Consider the following 24,073-nt stretch of genomic DNA (forward strand, 5'->3'; position numbering starts at 1 on the left):
CTCCTTTCTCTCTCTCTAAAATCAATTTTTAAAAAATCATGTGGTTATTTCATACATTTAAAAATAAAATACCCTGGATGACTCTAGATAATTCTAGAGTGGAGGCTCCTCCTCCTTGCCCCAATGATAGCTACATCTACAAAGAGAATGAAATACAATGCTTGGCTAGAGAGAACTTTTTATAAACACTGATTGTTAATAAATATTGTATCTTGTTTTGTATCATATATATTGACATTATAAAAGTACTAAAAAATTTGCAGAATGTAGAAGAGGAAACATGCATGTCTATGTACATATAAAAAGTCATCACAAATAGAAACATTGCTCATGTTTTGGAATTTTTCTTTCCATTTTATTTTTACATTTCATCTTTTGAAAAATATTAAAAGGTTTTCAATTATAGCTCACATACAATAATTTTGTATTAACTTTAGGTGCCTAGACATCTCTATAACTCAGCAGTGAACACACAGTAAGCCTGGCACCCATGTGACAGCACACGCAGTCATCACAGTGTCACGACTCTCTTCCCTGTGCTGTACTGTGGTTGTTTCCGTAACTGGCAGTTTGTGCATCTTAATCCCTTCCCCCTTTTCACCCCTCCTTTCAACTCCCCTTTTTCATCTGGCAACCATCAAAATGTTCTCTGTATCTATGAGTTTGTTTCTGTTTCATTTGTTTATCTATCTGTTTATTTATTTGGTGTCATATATATGTGAAATCATATGGAATTTGTCTTTCTCTGCTCACTTATTTCCCTTAGCTTAATTCTATATAGGTCCACCCACGTTGTTGCAAATGGTAAGATTTCACCCTTTTTCATGGCTAAGGCATATCCCACTGCATGTGTGTACCACTTTTTTATCCACTAATCTGTTGGTGAACACTTAGGGTGTTTCCATGTCTTGGCTATTGTAAATAATGCTGCAACGAACATAGGGATGTACAGATTTAGTATTTTGGGTTTCTTGAGATAAAGACCCAGAAGTAGAATTGCTGAAACCTTCTTTGTCTATTGTTATGGACTTTGCTTTAAAGTCTATTTAGTTTGATATAGGTATTGATACCTCAGCTTTTACTTTTTGCTCCCATTTGCATGAAATATTTTTTTCATCCCTTTGCTTTCAGTCTCTGTGTGTCTTTTGATTTAAGTGAGTCTATTGTGGATAGCATGTGTAAGGATCTTTTTTCTTATCCATTCAGCCACCCATGTCTTTTGGTTGGAGCATTTAACCCATTTATATTTAAAGTAATTATAAAGTTGATATGTAGGTAGTTACTGCCATTTTAGTATTCATATTTTTAACCCCCCCACTTCTTAAAGATATCTCTTTAACATTTCCTATAATACTGATTTGGTGGTGAGGACTTCCTTTAATTTTTTCTTGGCTAAGATATGCTTTGTCTGTAAAAAAATATTAACATAGCTGTTATAAGATTAAATATACAATTTTGTATTTTGATTTTCAAATTTAATAAGCATTTTTTCATTGTTTCATACTTTAAAATTGATCTCTGAAAATGAAATCTAGTGAAATAAGGTGAGCAGGAAAATTTATGCTTAAAATTGAACCAAAATAGAAATTCAGGTAACTGCAGAGCACAGGTCCATGGGGATATTTTCTACCTGGTGTTCATTTAAAAAACTTGGACCAGCAGGAACTAGATAGAACAAGTGCTCAATTTCTGTAGCCAAATATTATCTATGTTTGGTGTGTGGTGCCCTCTACTGGCTGTCCTAGGACTGTGCCTTTTTCTCTTTGTACACAGTATTATGTGGTGGGTAAGGATTCTCTAAAGAAGGGGATTAGATTATATGTGTGCATATTTGAACTTGGTACATCTGTGTTTTTTATTGACATGTATTGCCTTAATGTAGAATTGAAGCTATCTAAATACAGGCAATAACTGTGAGTCTGTTTCCTTTTTATTCATTCAATGAACATTTTATTATTTTTAAAGATTTTATTTATTTACTTTTAGACAGGGGGTAGGGAAGGAGAAAGAGAAGGAGAGAAACATCGATGTGTGAAAGATACATTGGTTGCCTCTTGCACACCCCTTACTGCAAACCTGGCCTGCACTCTAGGCATGTGCCCTGCCTGGGAATTGAACCGGCCACCCTTTGGTTTGCAGGCCAGCACTCAATCCACTGAGCCACACCAGCCAGGGCCAACAAACATTTTAAAGAGTCTACCATGAGGGAGGTATGGTGCTAGGGTGATGAAGACCCAAAAATGAAATCTCCACTGAGACACAGCTAGGTGGGATAAACTACTAAAAAGGCCTTGGATATTCCAGCAGAAAAACTTGATTCCTGTAGATCCTTGTCCCCCTCTATCTACGAATATCTTCCTCTTCAGTAAGCATGCAGCTTGGGGAGAGACACTTGTGACAGAGTCAGGAAGAAAAGGGACAACTTCCCAGCATGGTAGACCCACCAAATCAATTCTGGCAACCAGTGGGCTTGACAGATGTCACAGACAGCTTGCTCTCAATTTACTTAGTAAATTAAAATATATGATGGGCTATAACATTAATAAAATGAGTGGCAATAATTCAGAGGTTTAATTGAGCCTCCATGAGTGAATAGATCTAATTTTCTACAAATGTATAGTACTTTATATAATGTGTACCCAAGGAAGAAAGTTAACTGTTACATTTTCAAAGCACCTTTGTATTGGAATTTTATGTTGCATATATAAAGCTAATAGAGTTTTTCTAATTTGAGGAAAGCCAAAAGCACAGGACAAAATGGGGAACCTCTAAAGTATTCATGACCATTTCTTTTGGTACGTAGTCTCTTTGACTACATTATGGACAATTATGCAAGATGATCTATAGATTATCTAAATTACTTTTCTTTTCACCTGAGACTTTGATGATAATATTGGGTTTACAAGGTTGGTTCCATACACCAAACATCTAGGCATGACTCTATAGTATTTATCATGCATACGAAACCAGCAATTACCGATTGTGTGGTCTTAGATGAATAACTTACCTTTCTCTTTAATTGTCTTCATTTGGAAAAACATGTAACCTCCCTTTTTAAATAAGAATTAGTAATGAGGCATGTAAAGTGTCTATCAAAATTTCTGACACACAAGAGCTGCTCAGTAGAGCACAGTAGGCACTTTAGAATGATAGGGATACCAGCCTGGGCTCCAGAGCCAGGCTGCCTGGGTTTGCATCTTGGCTCTTCTCTTTCCTTAGCTGAGTGACCTTGGGCAAGTAATTTTCTCTCTGGATCTCAGTTTCCTTATCATCTCTGCAGGGGGTGATAGCATTGCCTACATCACAAGTTTACTGGGCAGAAAAAAAATGAGTTAACACATACAAAGAGCTTTTGAGCATTAATTAATACATAAAACTTAATAAAGGTTAGTTATTATTTTAATTGCTATTCCTTTTAGCTTTTAAAGTTACTTGCATTTTTTTCAAGCTGTATATTAAAACCAGAGAGAGACGTCCTTCTGTCAGTACGAAACACATCCATCAGCATGGTCACACCAGCTGTTTTCAGCAGATTTCCATTGTGGTGGCTCTGTGACCAGTTCTCCTTTGATAAGTCTTCACAGCCCTCGGTAGGAATTACTTTGTTTATGTTTGCTTTGCCTACTTTGCTATAACTAGTAATTCTTCATTCTTAACTCCCCTCTCTAAGTATTTATGAATTCCTTAAAGAACACATTGGGGAAGAAGTACTTGGAGCAAATTGGGAAAGCATTGTGAAATTCGAACTCTTCTTTGTCACCCCACTGTCATTTACCTACAAAATAATTGAAAGACTTTGTTTTTCTGCAGACGAAGTGCTGGGAACCCAATTTCAGTCTCATTAAATCCCTTCTTTATTGGCAATTTGGCTAATGCTCTCCTCCCTTAGTGAAAATGGGTGACACACAGGCCACACGAAGGGGTCAAGGAAGAATCTCCACATCCAAGGAGTACAAACAAGAAGCTTGACACAGATATAATGAACTAACTCACTAATTATACCTAGAATCCAGCTGTGATAACACAGAAGGGGATTCTGACTAAGAGCTTAGGGAGAGCTTTTGAAAGAGGCAACATTGACAATAAACCGTGAAGAGTGGCAGAGGAGGAGAGGAAACACAACAGAAGCAGAGAGGACAAGATGAGTAAAGGCATAGAAATGTGAAAATCCCTGGCTTATTCAGTGCACAGCAGATGGTCCTGTGCTACTGTAGTGGTAGAAGGTATGCAGGCTGAAGGTTAGGAGATGAAGAACAAGGGCCTCTGGGTCCACAGGGAATCCGCTCATCTAGATCTTCTCAGGTTCTAGGGAATGGGTTGGTGGGATTTCTCCGACAACCTCCTCATGGTCAGGTGCTAAGTGCAACCCTTCATTTCTTCCTTCTCCCTTGTCTTCCCTTGACCTCAGCCAACACATCCTTTTTACCTCTCCATGTTAAAAGCCCTATTCTCTTCTTTCTTCCAGAGGACTTTGCTCGTCTGGCATTTACTAACTTGTCACTTATTATACAATATACAGAAGATGAAATGGCATAAGAGTTTGTACAAAACATTGGCCCCTCAGGGTAAAAATCTGAGCCTAACAATGTGGGAACAGGCTGCGTAGCCTGGCTAGACATGGGGCAGGGGTGGGGAAATAGACGAGAGAACAAGGAAGTGAGTAAAACATGCTTGGTACATAGTTGGTGCTTGATCAATACTTCAATAAATGAACTAGGGGACAGCTTGGTGAACTCAGGTACTGTGAGGTGTCTCTGAGGTATGGCCGCCTGCCTCTGCGAAAAATCACTCTCTATACGGAAAACAGGAAGGAAGGGGAGAAGTGACCTGTATATTCTGGCTCTCTGAGCATGTGTGACAAGTCCAGGCTTCTTTTGGAGTTGGCAGTTCTTTGCCTGGTAGTTTTCTCTTTCAGGGAAAAAAGGGGTGTGTGTGTGTGCACATGCCATGTGTACCCATGACACACAAACATAAATGACCCAATGTTTATTCTCTTTGAGTCATGCCAAGACTAAAAGATCTCAGGCTTCAAATTCATTCCTTTGCCAGAAGGTAAACTGGGGCGGAAGGTGGATAACAAGAAAAAAAAGTTAAAAATGTCTTGAAGAGCACAGTTTTATTTGGTAAACATATTCAATTGACACTTAGGATAAAAAGACTTGGTTCTAATCACAAAGAGCTTTTAGTGTGGAGAGCTATAAAACTAAGCAGAGTATTTAATGCAGGGGAAATACTGTTATAACAGAGGTTAGCCCAGGGAAATCCTAGGAGGAGGTTTAAATAGAGCTTAGGGTCTTGGCTGCTGTGGCTCAGTGGATTGAGCACCCGCCCCAAACCAAAGGGTTGCCAGTTTGATTCCCAGGCATGTGCCTAGGTTGCCGGCCAAGCCCCCATGAAAGGGTGCATGATAGGCAAACACACACTGATGTTTCTCTCTCTCTCTTTCTCCCTCCCTTCCCCTCTGTCTAAAAATAAAAAAATACAATCTTTAAAAGTTAAATAATTAGAGTTTAGGGTCTTGCTATTCCAAGTATGGTCTGGTCACCACCAGCAGCATCTCCTGGAAACTCATGAGAAATGCAGAGCCTCTGGCTCCAAACCAGACTGACTGAATGTGATTCTGAGTTTTAATGAGATCCCTGGCTGAATCATATGCACATTAGTATTTGAGAAAAACTGGCCTGGCTGTCAGGGATGGGATCTGGAAGTATTTCTTAGTGGAAGTAAATCCTGAGTTGTGTGTTAAAGATGACTACGGTTAACCACATAGTGTTCCAAAACAGAGGGAACAACATAAGCAAAAGTTCAGTGGCATGGAAGAATATAGGGGTGTTTTGGGAACTGCAAGTGGCTTAAATTGCTGATCAAAAGGGAAAGTATGGGAGAGAGGAGGAGGAAGAGATATAGGAAGATGGCAGGTCAGGCAGTGGCTATCTAGGTTAAGGAGCTTTGCCTCGACCTAATCTATGACAGAAACACATGAGGACATGTTCAGATTTGCATTTAGATCACTGCAGCCCTGAGGAGCCTGAGAATGTCAAGGTCAAAGGACAGAGAAATTAATTAGGCAGCTACAACAATAGTTCTGGAGAGAAATGAGAGTCTAACTCAAATAGTAGTCATGGGGATGGAGAAGAGTGGGCAAGTTTAAGAAATTTTATGAGGTGGTAAGTAGATGAAAGACTTCAGTATGGGTTGAGTGTGGGAGCGTTTTGGAGGGCTGTGTCCTGACTGCACGAGTTGCAGGCTTCTGGCTGCGATTACTGGGTGGCTGCTCCTGACACCACATATGGAGATGAAAGCACAAAGGGAGATGAGCAGGTTTGAGGAGGGAAATTATGAGCTCAGTTTTCAACAGGTTCCACTTACGTGAATACAAAACAAGTATAAGAGAAAAAGAGAACAAGAAAAGGGTGGAAAACTCAGTCAATCAATCTGGGTGCAGAAGGAAAGGGATGAAGAAAGAATATTCTGCCCATATTTGGGGCGACAGTAAAGCACATGGTAGTTTTCTCTGAGTTTTTCCTCCAGTCTTATTTCTTATTTCCAGAGGCTGTCTTCTGGGAACTTGGTCCCAGTAACTGTTTGGACATTGAAGATCAAATGGTTTGATTCATGGTTTCTTATCCTGTGATCAATTCAATGCTCTCTGCAGGGGGACAAAACAAAAACAAAAACAATTCACCTGGAATTCCAGCCGCTCACGGTCTGAATGACTAAACAGCTGTGTTTTTCCATATCGCCCCACGGGTGAGTAACTTTGCCCACTGCCCCTAACACTGTTTCCAAAGTGGCAATAATACAATGCCAGTATTTGTGTGTGTTAGCACGTGGTTGTCCTTTAAGTTCTAGATGACTAAGGCCAAAAATCTTCCCTGTGAACTTCTACCTTTTTATTTTGAACCTTAAAATTCAGAACTTTGTAATAGCCTGCCTCCAATTATTTCCATAATTATTTCCAATTTAGCAACCTGTTCTTTGCATACAAAGTTCTCTAAAATAAGTCTCGGACTTCTGTGTCTTCACGGCAGAAACGCCAAGAAATTTAACATTTTTCTGATCAGCCAATAAAAAGCAAAAGGTCGGCACGTGGTTTATCAGTTTGGGCAGGAGGAAGGTATTCCAACCAGATCCTTTCGTTCTTGCCAGGATCAAACATGGCGGGCCGCAGCCTTACCTTCCAGAAAACCTAGCTCGCTTTCCCGCGACCCCACTCAGCTTCGGCGCTCCAGTTTTTTACCTAGGTTCCTCCTTGAGGCTCTAAGAGGGTCAGCACCTGGGAGCTTGACAGCGGACCTGCTTCCCGCCCCCACTCGAGGTCCCGCCCACTAGCCCACGTTAACCAATCTTAAGGCCGCACTACGGAGACTGGCAGCGCCGGCCGGCCCCACCCCCAACCTCACTGTGGCCTGAGGCTGCCGGGCCGGTAGCGTCGCTTTCGGTCGCGCGGACTAGTAGTGTGGAAACGCAGGCCACTGAGGCTCGCTGCCGGCCGCCACTCAGCCCAGTGCCGCCGAGGCTGTCGGCCCGGAGCCTCCGCCATGGACTTCGAGGACGGTAAGCGCCGCCCCTGGCTGGTGGCAGCGGTGGGCAAGGAGGCGGGTGGCCTGCGCTGGGGGTCTGTTTACCGTCTCAAGATGGCCGTGTGGGCTTTGTTCTGCGGGCCCGGAGGCCGCCTGCCCGCCCGCCCGCCAGCCAGCCAGCCGCGGGCCCAGTGTCGGGATTCGGCCTCCAAGGGGGCCGCGCGCCCCGATCCCACCCGCGCCCCCGGCGCCCGCTGTGCCCGGGGACCTGGGAGTTCCGGGCCGACCTGGGCGGGGAAGGACGCGCCCAAGCGCGACGGCCGCGGCGCTCGGCCCGGGTGCGTGAGGATTGACCTGGCGCCTCCCAACTTCCCGGTGCCGGGCCGAGGGGCGAGCGGGGCCTCTGCTCCCTCGGCCTGCACCCCCCGCACGAGGCAGCCACGCAGGTCGTCCGTTTAGTAAATCCTCAGCCCCGGGGACGAGTTTTAGAGGCTTGTACTCGGTGATAGTTCTGGTTGTCTTAGTTTAGGGCGAGTTTAAAGGGCGTCTCCAAGTGATAAGCGTAGGTAGATATCTACATATTCGGATTGGAGAGTGAGATATTTGTGGTGAGCCAACTGAGATACTCACCCACCGCCATGACCTGGTCGACCAACCCTAGTGAAATAGCTCCGAACCAAAGCATTTTTCTCTGGGTTGTGTAAGGAGGGGACTAAAGTTAGAATTCTGGCATCACATGCCCTTCAGATTCAGACCTGTCCGCAGCCGCCTGGCTAGGACTTACTGCTTAAATGAACTGCATTTCAGTAGTATCTTTCAGCGGTCTCTCACACCAGTTCTTCGAACCGTTTTCACATGCTCCCAAAGTAAAATAATTTGGTCTTCACCTTGTCTTTGAAACTTGCCCAACTTTCATAGGGATTGGTATCAAGAGAAAATGAGTGTATAATGACTGCATTAGGGAGACGTGAAAGGGGGCTTAAATGATTAAATTGGGTTTAATCTTGAGTAACCAGGCATTTCTAAATAAAACAGTTCACTAAGAACTAGTTGTTAGCCTCTAACCCAACCAAAAAAAAAAAACAAAACACAAAAAACCCAACACTTTAACATTGAATGTGGTATGATCTCAGCATGTGACTGTTAATAAATGAACTTTTGATCTTTGATTTTCTGCCACAAAGAGTTCTGCCAAGTCTAAGTGAATAAAAATGGACTGGTATAACCCTTTTGTGGATACTTTTAAGTTACTTTGTAATAGAAAGGTCAGCTATTAAGTAGCACAAACTGGTGTTTTTGTTTTAGTTGATCTTTGACTTATTTTGATATAGATACTTTTAAACTATGTATGAGTGTATGAGTAGTTGAAATGCCAGAGTTGGGAATTAAATTTAAAAATGTATTATTGTGTTGCACATCAGAGTTTGATGACTACCAACACCCAAGGTACAGAGGAAGATACTAAGGTGGGGGAGGGCTTGGGGAGCAATTAAAGTGGCCCCGTCACACATAAGGGAATCCATTTTCTGTAGAGAATTGAAAAACAATAGAACTGTATGTTTGCTTTTTATTATCACCATGTGCCTACAATTCTAAACAGTGTAAATGGTAAAATATTCCCTCTTTCATGCCCTCTCTTCACCCCATCGCTATATTTTGGGGGATAGTATTTGACTAAAAATATGACTGAATCTAATCCTGTGTAGTGGAGCTGGATTCTGTTGTATCAAAACTAAATTCCTTTCTTTCAGTATTTATTAGAAAAATTAACTAGAGACTTTGACAATTTTTAAATTAGTTTTGACAGGGAAATTGCTAATATGGTTTTGGGTTATGTCACATCCTGGTTAGATACAGCACACACACTCAAACATATAAGCATATATATTTCTCAAATAAGGTTCTGAAATTTTAAGAGTAAATTAAGTGATAAAAGAAATATTATCTTTGAAAAAAATTATAAATTGCATGGAATCAATTCTCAGATGTCCTCCTATTTGCATTATTAATACATACTTTAATGTATTTGCCTTCTCTTTTGTTAGTCTGTATAATCAGTACTGGATCCTCTCTTTTGCCTGTTTTTTATATATTAAATGTTTTAAACTAATTTTTTCATTACCATAATTTGGATGATAAACCTGAGGGAGATAGTGAAGAGGAAGAGATACATGTTTTCCCATATGAAATATTTGTATTTACACTCCACTTTTGCGAATAATTGAGTTACAGTTTTTAAAAATATTGTGTTTCTTTTAAATAGATGGGTATGTAATTTCAGATTTTTGCTAATATTGCACTAATTCTTTTCTGTTAATGTGTCTTCATAGATTGTTACACACACTCTGCTTGCAGAAATACTTATCAGGGTTTTAATGGTGAGTATCCTTTTTCATTTGCTCTTAAATGTTAAGTGATACATTTCAGTTTTTCTTTTCATACGTATAAAGTACTGAGTAAAATGCCAGTCCTACCTTGTTTCAGTCAGTGTTTTCTTTCTCTTGATGTATCACTTCTTAGGATTAATGTTGTCATACTGTATTTAGTATTTGAATTAGGGAATTTGGGATTAGAAAAAGTTAAGGCATTCATATTATCTCTCTCTTTGTTTTATTTGAATTGCGATCCCTTTAATTTATTTCAAAAGGCCTGACTGTATTCTGAGTGATGAGTTACAAGAAACTGGCTGACATTTTTGTTGAATTAGAGGCTTTGGTTTGAGTAATGTAGATTAAATGGATTATTGGCTTGGTTCTATATTGCTTCTGTTGTAATATTTTTGACCTTGTTTTTGAGGTCACTTGCTTTAATGTGTTCAAATGTGTTAGTATTTAAAGAACTGCCTAGAGGAGCACATGAAAAAGCCTGATTATTTATTAACATAAGCATGATGTTGGAGTTGTGACTACAGAGTTAGATAAAATCATGAGAGGTATGCAGAAAACAACTGGGTATCATTTTGATAGTTTACTATAAGGCTCTTCCAGACAGGATAATTATGCAGGAAAGAACATGGAACAAATCAAAGAGATTTTGAAAAGTATTGCACGAAGGACCCCAGGGAGTGGAATTAAAATTCTGATTGTCAGAGAAATACAAAATTCAATTGCTGTACAGAATATAATATATTCATAAAGTAAAACTTAGGCAAATGTACTACTAAACAAAGGAGACTATATCGTTTCATGGGAATAATTACCATCCAGTTGATTTCTGTTTTTCATCTCTCAGAATTTAGAGAAGCTTTGGGTTTGATGTGGGCTAAAATCTCTCACTGTATAGGAAGTATTCAATATACAGAGTGGGCAAAGTAGGTTTACAGTTGTAAGTACATGAAGCACAGAGTTGATTCTTGTATTATTATTTATTAATTATTGTATTACTTTCCATGTGAACAACTCTAAACCTACTTTTGCCCCACCCTGTCTATTAAGTGCTGAAAAATATCTTACTGAGCAGGAGAGTGACCTAATAAAATTACCAAAGGAAGTTTAATTTTCATCCACATGTAGGTTAGATTGCAAATTACAAAATTATCTAGAAAGCTATTTCATAAATTTAGGTATAATGATTTTAAGACCCTGGACTTGGAGGTGAAGATAGTAATTTAAAAAATATTAAGATATTTCATAACAGAGTAAAGGCTTTGCCTTAAGGAAGTCGGGGTTCCTGCCTGGTAGGAAGTGGCCACACACTGCTCTTGTCTGCTCTGTTCATTCTTTTTTTTTTTTTTTTTTTTTGCCTTTATACTCTGCACCATCCCTGCTGGTAATTTTTTGGAACCTTCCAATGCTCCATTTTAATTCTGATCTTCCCTGTAAATAATGAATCTGTGAAAAGAGTAAAAATGTAAAATTATTTGTGAATGTTAAATGTGCAAATAAATAACAGTGGAAAGGGAAAAAATATTAAGATATTTCAGGAGAAAATGAGCAGAACTTGTAGGCTAACTAGTAGTAGGGAGTAGAAAATTGAGAGGGATGAATAAAAATGTATCCAAGATTTTAAACTGAAGTGAGTAGGACTAGTGATTTTACATAAGAAAGTGATTTGGAAAGACAGAAGGTCATGCATGACCTCTAGTAGGAGTTATTAAAGAGTTGGATTTAATGTCTAAATACAGGACTTTGAAATGCAGGCCCCAAAATTTATTTTCTTAATGTACAAGAAATTTTATTTTTCTTAATGTACAAGAAAAATTTATTTTTCTTAATGTACAAGCTCTTTTTGTTGCAAAAAGAGCTTCAGAAATTTCTGTCGCTAATGTTAGTATTTTTATTTTTTCTTTTTAGTTCCAATAATGGTTCTTATTTGAGGGTGATTCCCTTGAATCTTACTTACAGGGCAAGTGGTGACCAGCTGTGTATGTTATGAAAAAGTACTCTGAATGATTGTGAAATGCATCTCTGGTTAAAGACAAATGCTTGACAACACATTGAAGTCTGGGTTATTTATATTTTATTAATGAGGAACTTAATTCAGGGATATAATTTGATTTCGGTCAACAAATATTTTTTTTGAGTGACTGCTGTATATCAGATATTATTCTAGGAGCTGGCAATAGAGTAGTGAACAAAATGGACAAATATTCCTGCCCTTTTGGAGCTTACAGCCTAGTAGGATTAAATGTACAGTAGACATAGTAAAGAAGTAACATGTTTAAGATGGTAATTGCTAGGGAGAAAAATAATGCAGGGAAGGATGATGATGATGATGGCTGTGTGAGAGAGAGGGAGAGAGAGGAAGAATTTTAGAGTAGCTGATGAAGGACTCACTGGGAAGGTGACATTTGAGCATATATTTAAGGGAGGTGAAGATATAAGTCAAGAGGCTATCTAGAGGAAGAGTGCTGTAGGCTTTAGGAAATAAAAGATAAGTAGTTATCAAGTGAAGCTAACAATACACTTCATCATTAGCATTGTATTTTCTGTCGACTGAAATGAAGACATTGGAAAACATGCCAGGAAACAAATTTTCTCTACACCATTTCTTGGAAGAAAGTTGTATTTCCAGTGTCTCTGTGTTTTCTTTTTTGCTCCATTAAATAATAATTTTAAAGTTTTTATTTATTTATTTTTAGAGAGAGGGGAAGAGATGGAGAAAGAGAGGGAGAGAAACGTTGAAGTGTGAGAGATACATCGATTGGTTGCCTCTTGCACACTCCCAAATGGGGACCTGGCCCACAACCCAGGCATGTGTCCTGACTGGGAATCTAACTAGCAACCTGTCAGTTTGCAGGCTGGCACTCAATCCACTGAGCCATACCAGCCCGGGTTAGAAAATACATTTTATTGATTATACTATTACAGTTGTCCCAGTTTTTCCCCCCTTTGCCCTCTCTGCCCAGGACCTCTGTCCCCTCCAGCAATCTCCATAGATTATTTCCATGGGTTGTGCACATAAGTTCTTTGGCTTCTCCATTTCCTATAATGTTCTTAACCTCCCCCTGTCTATTTTGTACCTACCAATTATGCTTCTTATTCTCTGTACCTTTTCTCCCATTCTGCCCCATTCCCCTCCCAGCTGATAACCCTCCAAATGATCTCCATATCTATGATTCTATTCTTTTCTGGTTGTTTGCTTAGTTTGATTTTTTTTTTAAGACTCAGTTGTTGATAGTTGTGAATTTGTTGCCATTTTAATGTTCATAGATTTGATCTTTTTCTTACATAAGTCTCTTTAACATTTCATGTAATGATGGCTTGGTGATGATGAACTCCTATTGCTTTACCTTGTCAGGAAAGCTCTTTATCTGTTCTTTCATTCTAAGGGACAGCTTTGCTGGATAAAGTAAACTATGTTGTAGGTCCTTGCTTTTCATTACTTGGAATATTCCTTGCCAGTCTCTTCTTGCCTGCAAAGTATCTTTTGAGAAATCAGCTGACAGTCTTATGGGTACTCCTTTGTAGGTAACTGTCTGCTTTTATCTTGCAACTTTTAAGATTTACTCTTTTTCTTTAACCTTTGGCATTTTAATAATGATGTGTCTTGGTGTCCTCTTTGGATCCAACTTGTTTGGTGCTTCCTGGACTTGCATGTCTATTTCCTTGACCAAATTAGGGAAGTTTTCCTTCATTATTTTTTCAAAGAAGTTTTCAATATCTCTCTCTTCCTCTTCTGCCATTCCTATGATTTGTGTGTTGGTACATTTGGAGCTGTCCCAGGGTACTTATAGTATCCTTGTTTTTTTGAATTCTTTTTTCTTCTTGCTGTTCTGGTTGAATGTTTACTTGTTTTAATGTTCCAAATTGTTGATTTGAATCCTGGCTTCATCTCCTCTGGTGTTGGTTCCCTGTAGATTTTTCTTTATTTCACTTGTAACCACCATTTCTTCTTGTGTCTTTTTTATTTTGTTGCCGTACTCAATGATTTCTTTGAGTGTCCTGATCATCAGTGTTTTGAACTCTGCACCTGCTAGGTTTGTTATCTTCGTTTTGTTTAGTTCTTTTTCTTGGGCCATAGTTCTTTTCTGTTTCTTAGTTCTGTTTTTTCATTTGAGCCATATTTTTTTGTCTCCTCAGTTTGGCAGCCTCCTTGTGTGTGTTTCTGTGTAGAGCTGCTATGACTCCCTGTCTTAGTAGCATGGCCTGTTATAGAAAAGTCACTTATAAATTGTGTGGGGGCAAAGCCTTAGTTTATTGTGAGGGAGGGGCAAACTGCTTCGTAGCTTTGTGGCTTTGTGGCTTTGTGTGGGAGGAGGGCTAAGTGAGGGGACTTTGCCTCTGCCTGGCTTCTTGAGGTTTCCTGAGCACTCACCCCGTTTCCAGTCACTTTATGCATTCCCTGTATGCAACTGACACCCTTCTAGCTGTTGGCCCTGGTGTTAAATCCCCCATTGGGCTGGTCTGCGTATGTTTTGCGAGCCCTTTAAGGGGAGTTCCCTGAAAATCTGGGAGTGTCTAACTCTGCCCCAACCCCCACTAGTTTTTACAGCCAGAAGTTATGGAGATTTATCATTCCAGTGCTGGAACTCTGGGCTGTGCATTCTAGCCTGGGGCTGGAATTGCTGGCTCCCAATGTATCCCTCCTGATTTTTATCCACCACACGTGAATGTGGGACAGCCCTTGCCCATTCTACTGCCACTGCCACCTCTCTTCACCATACTGTGTCTCCTTGCCTTTCTGTCTGGCTCTGTTCCTCCTCCTCTCCTCCCTTGCTTCCCATCTGGATGAATGTGACTTTAAATCCTTGGTTGTTGGACGATTTTCTGACTGTTCTGGGTATTTTTTTTTTTTAAGTTATTTTTAGAGAGAGGTGAAGGAAAGGAGAAAGAGAGGGAGGGAAATATCAGTTTGTGGTTGCCTCTTGTGTACCCCCTCCTGGGGACCTGGCCCACAGCTCAGGCATGTGCTCTGACTGGGAGTCGAACTGGCCGCCATTTGGTTCACAGCCCGTGCTCAATCCACTGAGCTACACCAGCCAGGGCTTGGGTGTTACTTGTTTTGAGATTTAGTTGTAATTCTTTCTGTGGTTGCGCAAGACATCAAAGAATGTCTACCTACACTTCCATCTTGACTGGAAGTACAAAATATATTTAATGTTTTTAAAAATATAAATTAAGGTATTGCTCTGTGTATACTATTGCATTTATTAGTGTATAAAATTTGGGGAGGGTGGTAATGACAGATTTTAAAGGACTTTGTAGGAAACACATTCTAAATGGTTTTTAAATGTTGTCATTTTTATAATCATAATAAATTCATTTTATTACCTTGTATTTTTTATGTAAGATGTTGAAATAGAAGTAGAATTGCAGTATAATAAAATATTAGTATTATTGTATTTGACTTTTTTAGTATGTGTATTACTACAATATATATGCCTACAATATACCTTATTCAAAGTATTTGAGGATTTAAATATTTGTTAAGTAATTATTTACAGGTACAGTACCATAGATTGGCTCCACTTAGTGATTTTAACTTTGTAAAAATAGCTATCTCAATTACTACATAAGGTAATTGAAATTTGGCTAATTGAAAATGTGGTTGCTTCTGGGCTGTTAGACATTTAGAGAGCAGATTGATGCAGAATACTATATTTGTAACAAAAATGTTCCCTTTTGACATTTTTAAATACTGATTTTTCTTGAGAATAGTAACTTTTTATTATTAATATGTACTCTGTAGTATCTAATACTGGCCTTATGGTAGTACGATAGTCAAATAAATACTGGTTAAATTGAAAATAATTTTAATATAGAACTTTTTAGTTGCTAATGTCATTCTTTGAAACATTAGGTTTCTAAAGCAAATTTGAATCTTCAGTAAATTATCAGCTGCATTTTTTTAAATGTGTAGTGTGACTTTAGCTTAATGTTACTGATGAATTATTTGTTCAGATGATTAATATGAATAACTTATGTTTTATGCAAAGATTCCCAAATAGAATGGTATATTTATCAACCTTTTATTATTGACTCTTTTAGGAATGGATCGTGATTATGGCCCTGGATCTTATGGAGGTCTGGCATTCAAGGATATTTATCTAAAAATTCTTCTTTTGAGTGCCAGTAAAGGTGAGCATCATTTAATTTTTTTCTTTTTAAACTCTTTATAGGGATGGATCGTGACTATGGCCATGGATCCTATGGGGGTCAAAGATCCATGGACTCCTACCTAAACCAGTCATATGGCATGGACAATCACAGTGGTGGTGGTGGGGGTAGCAGGTAAATTGCTTATCACTTGGCCAAATAATTAGAAGACTATAAGATTCTGGATAGTTTAATTTAAGAATTCTTTAGGCATGTTATGATACTTGAACTTCACTGTTTGGTATTTAATAATCACCTTAAATGTTTAAAGATATTAATTAAGGGTTATAAAAATTATCTCAGAATCATTGGCAGACATTATTTCAGGAACCTCAGATAATTATTATCATTTCTATATAATAGTGTTAAGATTTTCTGTCTTTAGCAGTGAATATTTCTTTTACTTCTTTTAGTTTTAACTCCTGTCAATCATAATGTCCTGAACAAATGATATAAAGATGTTACTGGAAATATTATATATGAAGCTTTTTCTTAATGATTTCTGAAAAATCTTTCATAATGCTGGGTGCTATGTTAGGCAGCAGGACAGTCTTTGACTAGAATGGGTTTAACTGAAATAGCCTAGCCACATCAGTTTCTAAGAAACATTTAAGATAGCTATTCTTATCATTTTAATTTTAAATTAAGTAGTAAGAGCATATTATAATAATAAAAATGTTCTTTATGTGTCTAGGTTATTTATTGGCAGGTACTACCCACACCAAAAGCACTTATGCTGTAGGCTAGGATCATTGTATTTAAGCTATGAATACTATACTTTTTGCTTAGTTTAATGCACTAGAGTTTAGAATGTATTTATATTTTGCTGTTGATACCGTGGAAAGTTTAAACCTAGTTGAACTACTACAGGCTTTAGGATTGACCATTTTTCAGGCAAAGGTGGTCTACTTTTTGAGACAAAGATCCCTAGTAAATAACAATAAAACTAGTTAGGAAACATTTGAAACTATTGTCCTTCTTCATAAATTGAAGGATCTGGATTCCTTAAGGATGGACTAAATGATGCTTAACTTTTCTTTCTGCTTTGAGTGTGCCACTATGGTTTATAGTAGAGAAAAATCAAGAAAAGGAACAGTTATGACAATTTTGCTTATATGAGAGATGTTTTGAAAACTGTAGTTGGAAAGAATAATGATTTTTATATGGTTACTAGGATTTGGAAGTAAATAGTACCTTCTATTTAGCAATCTGTAAATAATTGAAGTAATGTAAAATTCAAATGTTTTAATATATCAGTTATTGCCTTGTTACATTGTAAATGTAATATGTATAAAGTATGTAGATGTTATTGTTTATCTCATGTAATTGTGGAACTTTATAAAACCATGTTGTAAGATATCAAGTATACTTTGGATTTGTGAGAAGCAAGATGATTTGTTTCTTCTGTTGACACTATTAAAACCTTGAGGAGACTGTGTGCTCCCCTTTTTTTAGAGTAGTTTTATGTGATAATTTCCTGCCAGGAAATAATTTTTCAAATAATTGAAGACATTATAAAATGGATTCTTTCTCATCTGCCTTGAAAATTCATATGCAGAGGATATATGTTGGTGGTTCTTTACTTTTATGTTCTATTTTATGTGCTTATCCTAGATTTGTTAGATTTACTATTCTATAAGTGAAAAGCAACTGAGGATTGATTATTGACCTTAGCCAAAGTTTGGCAGGTTGTCAAATTTTATAACCAGAGATACTTCTCTAAATTTTGAATACTATAAAAACTGTGAAGCAGTTTTGTGATATAGATTACTGAGGGTGCAAAAGGATCTCTCCTGTGTCACAAATAGCCTACATCTGTGTAGTCTTTAATTTGTGTCCCTATTGAAAGCCAAAATACTGTAAATATTTTGTTGTTTTGTAATATTAGGGATGGATTCAAAGAAAGTTTGAGTAGCTTGTGAATTTCAGCAAATAACTTTTTCTAAGACTAGGGCTGGGCTTAAATAATTACAGGCAAATCCTTTTTAATAAAATAGAAAAACTGCTATAAAGCAGATTTTTAAGATAACTTTTGCTTACCTCAATTCATATGCAAAAACTGACTCAGGTAGCTTTCTATCTGGTCTCATGTTGAATTGCCCAGCCCTAATCAAGTGTGAACAAAAGTAGAACTGTGCAAACCAGTATGGTGTAAATGAATTTTAGTTGATAAATGTCATCTGATAATTTGTCTTTTGAATTGTCTAACATTAGTAAGCTTACTTTTGTTTTTTCCCTCACTGTGCAACTTTTCCAGGTTTGGACCTTATGAGTCTTACGACTCCAGGTCTTCTCTGGGTGGGCGAGATCTATACAGATCTGGCTATGGTTTTAATGAACCCGAACAAAGCCGCTTCGGAGGTAGTTATGGTGGTCGATTTGAGAGCTCCTACCGGAATAGCCTTGACTCTTTCGGAGGTAGAAACCAGGGCGGGTCTAGCTGGGAAGCACCTTACTCCCGTTCAAAATTGAGGCCTGGGTTTATGGAGGACAGAGGAAGAGAGAATTACTCTTCCTACAGCAGTTTTTCTTCACCCCATATGAAGCCTGCACCTGTAGGCTCTCGGGGGAGAGGAACGCCTGCTTATCCTGAAAGTACGTTTGGAAGCAGAAACTATGATGCTTTTGGAGGACCATCAACAGGCAGAGGCCGAGGCCGAGGAGTAAGTACAACAGAATCTTTCAGATTCTTTTCACTAGTCACTCTTTTAAACCCTTTCAAGACCATGGTTTTCAATTAGAATAAACACTGTTCATCCCAGTGTATTTTGAAGAAAAGCTGAGTCCTAAGCATAATTTTTAGGTTGCCTGTAAAACGTTCTCCAGCACCTCAGAATATAAGTTGCAGTGTGAGATGATTGTTCATTAAGTTTTGCCAAATCTCCCTTTAATAAAAAGGTGAGGATGTTAGGTTTGGTCTAAAAGGGGTTAAAAGGAGTTGCATTTTACCTTGTGAACACTAGCAGTTTTGCTGGTGGGATAGTTCTTGGATTTTTGTAAAAGGTAACTGAACCCTTTGGAGTTTTTGAGTAGGTTAAAGGTGCAATGTATGATAAAATGTTTATAGTTTGCTACTAAACTCTAGCAGGTAGAATTTCTTCAAAGCTTCATATTTCACATTAAACACAAGAGACTAAAAGTTGGTGATAGTTGAGGGTAGCTTAGCCTTGTTTACATGGTGAAGAAGTTGATATGTATAATAGGTTGTAGAAGGATTTGTGGTCAGTATAATTTTGCTAACTCAACACTCTTACAATATGTCCTATTGCTGGGTGTTCTATTTTTCCTGTGTCATTAGTTTTACTATTGAGAAATAATTTCCTACGTGTACATGTTTATGGCTCCTTCCTAGGAAGTAATATTTTGTAAATTATTGCTTAAATGGGCAGATATAGTAGTCTTCAAGTATTTGATTTTAGGATATGCAGTGTTAAGATTATGCCTATGTTCTTAGGTAACTTGACTAACATGAAATTTTACCTAGTAAGTGTATGTAGATTATTGAGTTATTATGTAGTTTGGTCATATAAAGAATATTGTATTTTTGCTATAATGTAAGAAATGTTTTTTTTTTCTGAGTCAGTTGCTCTTAATATTCTCTTTGCAGAAGAAGGTACTTTTGGTAAAAAGTGTAGTAGGGTACATGTTTTTGACTGTTCATTGGCTTTTGGTACATCAGTGTAGTATGTTAAACTTGTTTAGAAATTTTGCATTTACAACAGTTAACTCTTATGTAAAATGCATTGCACCTTTAATGGATAGTTAATGAAGATTTTTCTGATATGACTATATATATATTACCTGGAAGCACTAATTTATTCAAGTCTACTAGGTTAGATAGGATAGGTATTGTAAGCCTAACATACATGTAAGCAACTGATTATGTTGCTATATCACCGTACTTTTTGATTGTAGGTTAATTGAAAATAGTTGGGGTAAAATACGAAAGCACTTAACATTTTTCATGCTGTGTATTACTTTATAGGCAAATGATTTTTTTCTTAATGAGACTTCAAATATCAACTTTGTTTTCAAAATAGAAAAACAGGTATTCCTGAACTTTGTATTCACCATTCTAGTCCGAATGGACTTTTCTTTCTTTTCTCCTGTTAATGAAGTAGATGAACAAATAGGATTTTCTTTTTTAATCTTCACTTGTACAATTCCCATTGGATCCTTCTCTTCAGATTACTCCTCAATCTTTATCTTCTAAAAAATAAGGTTAGCAGAACAAATTCCTATGGACATGTGACCTCTTGGTGTAGTGGATTTTGTTATAGTTAATGATAAGAGAAGAGGAAGGGACACAGAGTCGTTTGGTTGCATGACTCTTCGTCTGTAAACTTTTGCTTCTCAGGCTTCTGGGTCAGAATATGTTTCTCTAGGTAAGAATGTGAATGGAACGTCAGATGCAATTCTTTATCTGAAGTGTGTCTTGGAAGTTGATGCATGGTTTTATGCTTTAACTCTCCTATTTCATACTAATGTTCCATCTCGCCTTCTCATTCCCTTTTTCAACAGGGAGAGATCCTAAATGATTTCTGGATGTTTTTTACTTTAAACTTCAAATATGCTTTTCTTTGTGTTTCTTAGTTTTAAGCTAGCATTTAGTACAATAAAGATTTCTTTTAAGGTCTTTTTATGGGAAAATACCAATTAGGAACTCTGAAGAGGAGTTGTCAGAGAGTTGTACAAGTGGTAATATTTTGACAGGCACATATGTTGTTTATGATCTCAAGTAATTTTGAATTGTAAAAATAAAAAGTAGGTAGGAAATATCCATATTTCTTCTACTGGAAATAAAAGCATTAATTCACTGGATTTGAGTTCATGTAATAATTTACAAAGTTTTTCACTGTTCAGAGTGGACATGTAAAATTTAGTTACATTTTGGGGAATTTTCAGGTAAAAATTACTAGATAGATAACATGTACATTTTATATGAATTCATTCTTTATCTTTGGGTATTATGCTAATAAATATTTCTTGATTTCACAAATTTGCAGCATATGAGTGATTTTGGAAGCATTCATAGACCTGGAATTGTTGTTGACTACCAAAACAAATCTGCCAATGTGACAGTTGCTGCTACAAGAGGAATAAAGAGAAAAATGATGCAGCCATTTAATAAGACCAGTGGAACCTTTATCAAGAAACCCAAGCTAGCAAAACCCGTCGAGAAGCTAAGCCTCAACAAATCACCCAGTAAGTAAGAAAATACAATTGCTGTGGTTTGGGATAATTTTTACCTTTTTGTAAATTTGGTGCTTTTAGACAATTTTTTCATATTTGTATAGACAAACTGCATAATAATTATAATGGCAGAAATTAGGTTTGTGAATCCCCTAGTACCATTATTAGTCATGAACATCAAAATTGCCAAGATAATTTTTAAATTAATATGCCCTTGTTCCACCCCTTTTCCTTAAATCTTTGTTTAGGGTAGAGTCAGAACATCTATATGTTTTAAATGGCTTCACGCATGATTTTGAGTCAGTCTCCTTTCTTAGGCATTATAGTGTATTTATTGTTGGAGGTATTGTTGAGGAAGTGTTATATCTAATTACATAGAATCTTTATGAAGATGAAGAGATGTTTCATGGCCTTTGGTAACAAGGGTCCTTGTGACTCTTAGAGACAATCATATGTACATTTTGACATTGTTAAAGAATGGAGAGCCAATCTGAAAATGAAGTTAATAAAATACTTTTATTCATGTTAGCATCAAGAAGAACAAAATACTCAAATTTAACAAAAGAAGAAAAGAACTTGTACTTTGAAAACCACAAAACATTGTTGAAAGAAATTAAAGAAGACCTAAGTAAATGGAAAAACTAAATATATGTTTATAGATCAGAAAACTGAACATTGTTAAGATGGTAATACTCCCCAAACTGATCCATACTTTCAACACAGTCCTTATCCAAGTTCCTTCTGACTTCTTTCCAAAAATTGACAAACTGATTCTAAAATTCTTGGAGAATTACAAGGGACCTAAAATATCCAAAACTACCCTGAAAAGGAACAAACTAGAGAAACTCATACTTTATGATTTTAAAACTTAATACAAACCTGAGGTAATTAAGACTGTGGTACTGGCACAAGGACAGACATTATAGATCAGTAGAATAAAATCAAGAGTCCAGAAATAAACTTATAAATCTATGATCACTGGTTTTTAACAAGGATGCCAAAGTTATTCAACAAATATTTCTGGGAAGACTGGATACCCATATGCAAAAGTTAAAATGAAATACCTAAAAACTAAAACTATAAAACTCGTAGAGGAAAATATAGGGGTAGATCTTTATGACTTTGGATTTCACAGGGAACTTTTAGATGGGACACCAAAAACATGAGTAACGAGGAAAAATGCAGAAATTGGACTTTGTGAAAATTAAAAACCTTTTGTGCTACAAAGCATACCATCAGCCAACAGAGTGGGAAAAGGTACTTGCAAACCATGTATTTGATTAGGGACATGTAACCAGAATATATAAGGAATTGTTTTGTTTGGAAGATTTAATTTATTTTGGGGTGGTGGGGAGGGGAAGGGAGGGAGAAAAAGAAGGATGGAAACATTGATGTGAGAAACATTGATCAATTATCTCCTATACATCCGCTGACTGGGTGCTAAAGCTGCAAACGAGGCATGTGCCCTGACTGGGAATTGAACTGCTGACCTTTTGCTTCGCAGGATGATGCCAAGCCAGTGAACCATACTGGTCAGGGCACAGAAATAAGGAATTTTTAGGCAAATTGAAAAGTGAGCAAAGCATGTGAGCAGGCATTTTTTTCCCAAAAGGAACACAAATAGCCAATAATCACACGAAAAAGTGCCCACTAGTTAGTTTTCAGGGAAATGTAAATCAAAACCATGATGAGATACCACTTTATACCCACCTGGATGGCTAGAACAAAAAAAAAAAGACAGATAACAACAAGCCTTTGTGAGGATGTGTGGAAATCAGAACACTCACACTGCTGGAGGGAATGTAAAATGATCCAACTGCATTGGAGAACAGGTAGTTCCTCAAATGGGTAAACAATTACCATATCATCTACCAGTTTCTACTTCTAGGTATATATCCAAGAGAAATGGAAACATGTCCATGTAAAAACTTGTATACAAATGTTTATAGCAGCATTATTCCCAGGAGCCAAAAGGTAGAAACAACCTAAATATCCATCAGTGGATGAATGAAGAAACAAATGGGTTATGTCCACACAGTGGAGTATTTCTCAGTCATAAGATGGCATGAAGTATTGGTTCAGGCTACAACCAAGGTGAACTTTGGAAAGATGCTAAGTGAAGAAAGCTGGTCACAGGACTCCTGGCGAAGAAGGAGGAGTAGGTAGACACAGTGTGCCTCTTGCACAGCCAAAAGACAACAAATTTAAAAACAAAACAACCAGAACTGACAGAAAATTGAACTGTTTGGAAGTCCAACAACCCAGGAGTTAAAGAAGAAATATTCATCTAGACTAGTAGAAGGGGCGGAGATGGGCAGCTGGGTGGAGAGGATGCACAGCAAGGCAGCAGCTGGCAGACTGGTCCCACATTTCAGTGCAGACAAATGGGGAGAAACAACTGGGGAGCAAGAAAGACCATGCAACCCAGGGTTCCAGTGCTGCCTCAAAGCCTCTGAATGAAAACACCCTGGGGGTTAAGGTAGCAGTGATAGAAACTCCCAGCCTCACCGGAGAGTTCATAGGAAAGACCCACAGGGTTCTAGAATGTACATAAGCCCATTCATCCAGGAATTAGCACCAGAAGGCCAGAATTTGATTGTGGGTAGTGGGGGAAGTGACTGAAAACAGGCAGGGAGCAGAACAAGCAACACTATTCCCTCTCAGACCCCTCCCCCACATACAGCATCAGAATGCAGCGACCTGTGATGCACAGTCCTGGTGAACACCTAAGGCTCCACCCCTTACTACAAAACAGATGTGCTGAGACCAAAAAAAAAAAAAATGGCCCAAGTGAAAGAACAGATCAAAGCTCCAGGAAAA

At 37.8% G+C, this 24,073-nt stretch overlaps 1 protein-coding gene across 1 annotated transcript in view; it reads left to right on the plus strand.

The window, feature by feature from the left end:
* Positions 1-7,384: 7,384 nt before the first annotated feature.
* The window catches only part of ZNF326 (zinc finger protein 326), a 43,329-nt gene continuing 26,640 nt past the window's right edge, over positions 7,385-24,073 (plus strand). The window contains 6 exon segments of the mRNA XM_036026393.1: positions 7,385-7,557; positions 9,854-9,901; positions 15,953-15,988; positions 16,084-16,195; positions 18,318-18,723; positions 21,067-21,265. Of these exon segments, the coding sequence (XP_035882286.1) occupies positions 7,542-7,557; positions 9,854-9,901; positions 15,953-15,988; positions 16,084-16,195; positions 18,318-18,723; positions 21,067-21,265 (817 nt within the window). The 5' untranslated portion in view covers positions 7,385-7,541.

This window comes from Phyllostomus discolor, chromosome 5, assembly GCF_004126475.2.
Source record: "Phyllostomus discolor isolate MPI-MPIP mPhyDis1 chromosome 5, mPhyDis1.pri.v3, whole genome shotgun sequence".
Taxonomy (NCBI): domain Eukaryota; kingdom Metazoa; phylum Chordata; class Mammalia; order Chiroptera; family Phyllostomidae; genus Phyllostomus; species Phyllostomus discolor.